The 8,406-nt window shown below is 39.4% G+C and overlaps 1 protein-coding gene across 1 annotated transcript in view; it reads left to right on the top strand.

The window, feature by feature from the left end:
• The first annotated feature begins 350 nt into the window (after positions 1–350).
• The window catches only part of LOC140241094 (uncharacterized), a 35,513-nt gene continuing 27,457 nt past the window's right edge, over positions 351–8,406 (top strand). Inside the window, exons 1-5 of the mRNA XM_072320861.1 lie at positions 351–610; positions 1,150–1,226; positions 2,018–2,211; positions 2,583–2,897; positions 3,033–3,182. Of these exons, the coding sequence (XP_072176962.1) occupies positions 351–610; positions 1,150–1,226; positions 2,018–2,211; positions 2,583–2,897; positions 3,033–3,182 (996 nt within the window). The remainder of the gene's footprint in view (positions 611–1,149; positions 1,227–2,017; positions 2,212–2,582; positions 2,898–3,032; positions 3,183–8,406) is intronic.

Here is an 8,406-nt window from a genome sequence, read left to right as displayed (position 1 = left end):
GAGATTAATCTTTATTTTGTATGTGATCTAGTTTGGAATTTTTTTATTATGTCAGTCATGTGGACATTGTATAATGTCATCGGATGTTTATAATTGTTTGAGTTATGGATCAATAAAAGAACTGTACTATATGGTATTACATGTACCCACAGACACACACACACAAAAATATTTTGTGCACATGGGATATATCAGTAGGCCCTATTTTGTGGGCTTTTTTAAGCAATGTGGATAACAATCAAATAATTTTTGCCTATTATGTGACAACCACACCTTTTTAGTCAGTTTTAATGTGCTACATTGGCCTACTTTTGAAAAGATGGCTTAGAAATTGCAGTATCACATTGCTCATGTTGCAAAACAGACTTGATGAACTGACTTGGCATAATGGCAACATTCCTGAGGGGGAGATTTGGGTGAAGGTTGGCGGAGATAAGGGCAAGGGAACATTCAAGCTCATGATCCAGATAGCCAACGTTGGTCGTCCCAGCAGTCTCCACAATACCCGTGTGATCTTGCTATTCCCTGGAAATGATTCACCATACAATCTTCAGGTGGCATTGAAGTCGGTGCAAGCACAAATCGAGGAGTTATCGCACTCCTACTGGAGGTATGAAGTCTGGTGATACAGTGCACTCCTGCTATAATGAACACTGTGTGCACTCCCGCTATAACGAACACTGATATAATGAAATTCCAGTTACAACAAAGTAAAGACTGAGGTCGTTACATTATCAGCTCTATGTTTTTATTTTTTATTTGTTCGGATAACGAAATTTCGATGACAAAAGAAAAGGCCACTGTAATGTGAACAATATGCCTATCATGATTGTTAATTATTCTTAATGTTCTTGTGAAAATTATATATTTCACCATCACACACATTTTTGTGAAAGGTGATATTGTGCAATTTTCAAGAATGGACGATAAGTAATGTAAAATGTCACAAATCAGTCATTTTGCCAATGTGGACAATGTACTCTATTTATAAGGTTCAATGAAGGCAAACAACCCTTTACTGCTTTCTTTGTTTTGATTCTTTAGGCCTGCACTGAAACTATTGATTCATGAAGACACTCGGATACGAAATGTTGTTTTTGTGCTGCATGGCGCCATAAAATCTGTATTGTCCAATGCTTTCATCTTAAGGGAAAAGAAGATCCGGCTCTTTGCGTTTGGAGACTGTGAGTACCTGACACGCATGTACGGCCTATCTGGACCTAGTGGTAAGCAGCAAGTAAATCTATGTAATTTTTATAGATATTTGTTACCCTGGACATGTAATGAGTTTAAAAAAAATGCCCACTTTTCCTTGAATATAAATTATTTGACAAATCAAAAGACTGTATTATTGTTTTTCTGTCAAATGACCAGTAGTTGCATTATTGTAGAAGCATGACTTTTGCACACAAAACAATGACAGAAACTTAGAATTTACTTGCAAATATAGTAGATAGACAATAGCACCGCTTGATAGTCAATCACCACATAAAATGCAAGCTACATGTGACAGGAATAGAATTGCGAAGAAAAAAAAAACACTTTCATTGAACTGTGCACTCCCATTATAACGAACACGTTTATAACGAACACGTTTATAACGAAATTCCGGTTACAAGGAAGTACAATTTAGGCCGCAAAATTATCAACTCTGTTTACTGGTATTTGTAATGTTTATTCATTCGGTAATAACAAAATTTCGATATAATGAAAGAAAATTGCCGGTCCCGAGGACTTCGTTATAATGGAAGTCCACTGTATTGTGAAATTTGACGATTTATCAATCAGTTTTTTGGTGGGTTTGTGCATTTGAGCAGAATATGCGAACTTGGCACTCGGACAACTGAGTCTGGAGTGCGAACGTGACTTTTAAGTTAAATGTTCAAAGTACAGTTTTTGAAGGCTAAAATCTGCCAAGAGTATGGTCACAGGCATAGTTTCTTTTATGTCGGGTAGAAATATAGACGACAATCAATATAGCAATTGACGTTGTACTTCACACTTTGAACTCTTGCAGGGCGTCATTGCTGTCTGCACTGCTCAGCAACACGTCAAGATATGAGCATTCCACCTGCTGAGAGGAAGGCTACCCAACAAACCCGTACACTTCAGAGCTTAGACGTGTCCCTCAACAACTTCACGCAGCATGGTATTGCGAAGGAGGCTAACAATGTCATCCGTTCACCGTTTTTCCGAATCCCGATTGACCAAGTGAGCATCAATAATATCAATACACTAAACATATACTGTAAATATTTCCAAAAACAGTAAGGGGCCCAAAGAATATAAGTTTATGTTAATATGGAGACACACCTGCTTTTGAATCTCACATTTAAGGTGCACTCAGATGGTTCCATGCTTGCATCCTGCCATCTTTGTCGGTTTGTGCATGAATGCTCATCTGTGTTCAGTGATTGGGCATTTGATTCGTCTATGCAGTAAGGCTTTGCTATGAAATCCTGCTTAAAATGCAAAGAAATACAAGACATATGAGAAAGGGAGGTTCATGTATGTCTACAGCTCAGGCTTCAAACATGAAACATGGAAGGAACCTTACAAAAATCTCATTTCTTTTACACTAGGTGTGCCCACCAGGACTTCACATTTCCCTGGGTCTCTTTTTGAAACACTTTAATTCGATGAGTGGCAAATGCCATGAACTGGATGTGAAGATCATGGAGAGACTAACAGTGAGTGAAACTGAGCTGTCTAATGCCAAGACGGCTTACAAGCAAGCCATGAGGAAATTCTCACTTCAGAGCAAGGCTAAGGAGCTAGAGGAGGAGATTGATGACTTAATTCAGCAGCATACCATGATTGCCCTGTTGTATGACACTGAGCCTCCTGCAACAATTCTGGAGATGGCTGAGGAAAAGAGGAAGGAGAAATGTGAAGTGGTAATCTTTCATGACTTTATGAGAGCTATAATTTATATTTATTATGTTAATTGATTTTTCGCATTTGTTTCATAAAATTCCCAAAGCAGATCCTTTGAGAAAAGTATTGATCAAAATGATTTCTCCTTTATCTAGGACAAGGAAATCTCAAATTTGCCAGAAGTCAGATTTGGTACAGGCCCTGTCATGACCCGACTTGAAATGGTGCTCCAAAAGCTAAAGGTGTGCCGCCAAGCATACGACAGCAAATCCTTTGTGGGAAACCACGTACACAAGTGCCTTCAGGTGAGTATTTCTCTTCTGCACTAGAAAACCAGGTAGCAACAACAACAAGGGTAACGAGATATGAAACTCGTCACACTGAAGACGAGTTAGGTGATACGCTTGGGTTCATCAGATGTCGGTCATCCGTGATCGACAAAGAAAAGAAAATAATATAGCACATTGAAGTTATAATGAGATACTTAGTTGAACTGTTTTGGGCCTACATTATTCAGATCACACTTTTTTTTCTGTCACACAAACTAAGTGGAAATTCTGTGCGTGTGCGACTAAATCGATTTACGGACTTTTTGAGTACGTACAGTGCATAAACTTAGACCCCGTTTACGGTGCGGGGCTGGGCCGAGCCGCGGCTGAGCCGCGGCCAAGGCCAACCTCAATTGCGAGGCCGAGCCCCGCAATTTAGTCCGTTTACACTGCCGGGCTCGGCCGCACTTTTGATTCAAACCTTTCAATATTTTGTCGTAGTGGCGCTCTACTTTTAAACAAACGCAATTTGGTATTGTCTGGTTTTCAGATCCTTTGCCAACTGAATTCCGTGGCGACGAAGTCGCCGTTCGGGCAAAGGCCTTTGCCGAAGGAGAAAATCCTTTGCAGGACAAAACCACCTTAAACTATCCTAGTTTTCGACGTTAAAGTGGTTAATATCCTGAATAGCGAAATAGTACAGGCGAGGGTTTGGAAGCCAGACTAAAATTGGCCGCGCATTTAGCCCAGTTTGCGCTTACACTGAGAAAAAGGCCGGGCGCGACCGCGGCTCGACCGCGGCCGAGACCACCTCCAGAGCGTGGCATAATGCGAGGCCAATTTTGGCCCCGCATTTGGCCTTTTGCGCGTTTACACCGAAATGAAGGTGGGCTCGGCGCGGCCGAGCCGCGGCAGAGCCTCGCACTGTAAACGGGGTCCAAGCGATCCTCGGCACGTACAAATAAAATATGACAATTAAGTGTTTATAACCATCCTGGCATTAACAGTGGCCTTTTAAAACATGACCTTTGACCATTATTTACATAACCAATATGACTCCCTCTAATCTTGCTATTACAATGCTCAGTTCAGAGATCTCTTACAGCTATATACAAGCCTGTGAGATTTACCAGCATTAAAACCAATGAAGCCTCCGATACAAAACAAGGGATATAGAGCAAGTGAGTCTGTTTACATGAGAATGTGATTTATCCTGGACGAAAGTGATACCTCAATTAGAGAGAAAAGGGCAAAAGAAAAATGGGCCAAACGTACGGCTCCAGCGAAAGAGACATCGCCTTTAACCATGTAACTATAGGTCTCCTCTAACTAAGAGTACACTTTGAACGTAAGCTTATACGTGAATGATAATTTATGACGATCTCACGTGATCGACACACATTCAAAGGGGACAGTTAGAAGTGGAAGGAGTGCTTAATCGTTTCATTAATTCCTAATCAATGACACCCCTACTATAGGCATATCATAATTTCTCACATAAAATCAATGGTCTATATGACTCATGCACCATTACTTGTATCGTGCATTCTGTAATTCCATCGGCAGTGATTGATATAATAAAGAAGAAAGATATATCACCGTATTGAACGCTTAGAACCTAACGGGGGGGGGGGGGTATTATAGCATGATACTCGGTTCTTTACTGCCCAGATGCCAACAATATCCATTACCCACGGCTACGCATAGCGAAACAGCCATGGCGAAAATAAAACTTTGTTTTCTCGTAGGCAGAATGACACAGAACCTCGTCAAACACACTTTTATTGGCAGGGATGGACATGAAAAAGTTCATTACTAATACTAAACAGCGTATGCATTCCATTCATGTGGCGCGAGATACCTCTATAGCAACATAAAGCCTGTCTTCAACTCCGTTGGTCGAACAATGACAACCTGAAATTTGAAAGATATGAGCGAGACGCTATATACACCTGGCCTAGAGTTAATTTATTCAGTTCTCATTCCTACCTCAAGTTGGGTTATGTTATTGTAATCATTCCCATCTGCAGTATAACAAAACCAAAGTGAGGGAAAGGGGGAGAGAAAAACGAGAGGTGGCAAAAGGAAAACTGCATGCACAACTGCAATCCATATCATTGCGTGTGACAAGTGAAGCAAATGTATTAGTTGTTATAGCAGTGTTTTATGAGCATAAACTGGCAAATAGACAGACCATGTCAAATATAAAAACCATCAATTTAATGTAAGAGAAGATGGTAAACAAGATGCATTGAAACTGTAACTAAATCGCTGCTTTTCTACTCGGTCACGGAACGTCCAACTTTATATTCAACAAAAAAAAAATGTTAGGGGAAAGAAACAAATTTAGATATAACATTCTTGAATTAAAAACAAGAAAAAGAAAATGCCCACGTCAGGATTTAAAAAAAAAACGCCGCACGAACATGCATTATATTCTAGATGGGAATACGGTCTTGATGCAAAGGTCCAATGATTGTCTCATTACTTTAAAAGCAATCTATGGTTCCCTTACCATCACCAGTACCACACCACAATGACGTCTCTAAAATCAATGGTAGCACATTTATCATTGCATCGTGCAGTAACTCCCTTTTCCTAAACTACCAGTAGAACGTGTCATATTATATTGTGTGTTTCGATCAGTAATGACTGACTTTAAAGAAGAAAGATAATGCAAAAAATTGAACGCTTACCACATTGCTTATAGGACTATTCCAGTTTGGTACAGATCTGTTCTATTCTCCCAGATGCCAACAACATATGTCACCTATGGCTGAACTAGTGAAACAACCACGACGAAAATAAACGGCAGAGAACGCCGTCATAATCACTACACTTGGAAAGGTGTTGCCCGAAATTCCTCATTATGAAGCAATATCACGTCACTTCCTTCCCTGCCTGTCTTTAACTCCGTCATTTGGTCAAACAATAACAACCTGGAATTCCAAAGAGATAAGCGAGACGCCATGCACCTGGACTAGAGTTAATTAATTCAGTTCCCATTCCTGTTAATTATATAAACGTACACGTTCCTAAACATCCTGCTACAGTATAACAAGAACAAATGAAGAGAAAAGGAAAGAGAAAACGAATGGTGGCAAGCGGGGTACTGTTTTAATTCAAGGGGCAATTTACAACATTACGTGTGACAAAATTAAAGAAGCAAACCCAACCTCCAAACTCCAATACAAAACAAGGGAAATAGAGTAGCTGTGTTCATGACATCAGAGTGAAGCTGAACTGCAGAAAAAAAGAAAGCAAAAAGAAATAAAAGGAAAAAGTCCTGCGGGACTCGATTAACTTCTCTCCTTCCGGTCGGGCATTATAAACACGCAGCGTGCTAAGCAATTCTGCCACATGCAAGATCCGAAGATCTTGTGCGAAACTTAAATATATCTATGTATGCTATACATTTATATTCAGTTTTTTGGCTATATACGTCAAGTGACTGATAGCGCTATTCAACTTCCTGTGCGAAACTTAAATATATCTATGTATGCTATACATTTATATTCAGTTTTTTGGCTATTTACGTCAAGTGACTGATAGCGCTATTCAACTTCCCACGAGTGGCCGTGTGGATTCGATCAATATGCAGTTACAAAGATAAATCTTGAATCGTTTCAACCAGATTCCATTCTCATTTTCAGTGATCGACAACGAAAATAATGTAAAGTAGCGACTTGAAGTAATATTGAGAAATGTTCGTGAAGTCCAATTCTTTATACAGTCCTACATAATTCAGATGAAATTGTTTCTGTCATGCAACTAATTGAAAATTTCGTGTAGTGGTGTCGGCGTGTCCAAGTAAGTTGATTGGAAAGGATATGTGAATGAATATTTACCAATAGGTCTTTATATTGTAAAAAAAAGAATCAAACATGGCCATGCGGTCTTTTAAAAGTCATCTTCACTTTAACATTTGTAATTTCAAGTCCAAGTTGCCTGTCAAAGCAATGTGGTCTCCAACAAAAAACAAAGGGATATTGTGTGTGTGTGTGTGTGTGTGTGTGTGTGTGTACGTTTACATGAAAACGTGATTTCTACATGGACGAAGGTGAATACTCCATAAAAGGAAAAAAGCAAAAGATATAAGTATTTTGTTTCGTGCTCTTATGGGGTTCGAACCCGTACGTGTGCAACCTCACGTCTCTTGTGACGTCGCCTTTATCCTCTCGGCCATGACAGTACGTCTTGACGAGAAAATATGAGGAACGTAAGCTTATACGTGAAAGATGATTCAGGAATCGTTTTGTCCACATTCCATTCTCATTTTCAGTTTTTAGCTGCAAAATTATCAACCTGATGAGGAGATTTGAAAAAATAAAATGCATGATTACTGCAGCTTATTGTCTGAGCTACCACATACTTAAGTTTCAGAGGAAATGGAGCAAAATCAGTTGAGATAAAGGTGCTTAAACGTTGTCAAGTCAATGCATGGTTAAAAAAAAAAAATCACCTTCCATAGACATAACACGTCAACTTGTCTGATATTGAGTCTTTACCTTTAATCACAATTTGAAGTATGATGGTAAGTCTTCTCGAACTAAGAGTGTGGAACGTATACCTTCTACGTGAAAGGTGAATCATGACGATCACCCGTGACTGACACATCTTCAAAGGGATCTGTTATTAGAAGTGGAAGCCCTCGTGCCAAGATAATATTGTCTCAGCAATTCCAAAGCAATGATACCCTTACATTTAGGTATACCATAATTTCCCTCTGAAATCAATGGTATTATTCATGTACAATTGCTTGCCTTGTCCACAAACTTTGCTTTACAAACTTTCAGTGAAAGGTGTCATAACATAATTCTGTAACCGTCCATTAGCAGTGATTGACTACATAAATCAAGATGATAAATATCAATTGAACGCTTAGCGCGTATAACTAAGGGGGATTTCAGCCTGATGTTATGTTATTTACTGCTCAGATACCAACAACACTCATCACCTACGGCTACGTATAGAGAAACAGCCATGACGAAAATAAGTTTTCCTTTTCTTTGGCAGATAGACACACAACCCCTATAGCCCCTATAACTGACATGGAGGGACATGAAAAAGTTCATTACTACTACTAAACAGTGATGCCTTCTACTCATGTGGCACAAGATACCTCTATAGCAACATAAAACCTGTCTACAATTCCGCTATTGGGTCAAACAATAACAATCTGGAATTTCAAAGAGATGAGCTAGACGCCATACACCTGGCCTAGAGTTAATTTATTCAGTTGCTATTCCTGCTCCAGTTG

This window comes from Diadema setosum, chromosome 17, assembly GCF_964275005.1.
Source record: "Diadema setosum chromosome 17, eeDiaSeto1, whole genome shotgun sequence".
In the NCBI taxonomy this organism is placed as follows: Eukaryota; Metazoa; Echinodermata; class Echinoidea; order Diadematoida; family Diadematidae; genus Diadema; species Diadema setosum.
This window is presented reverse-complemented; position numbering and strand designations above follow the sequence as displayed.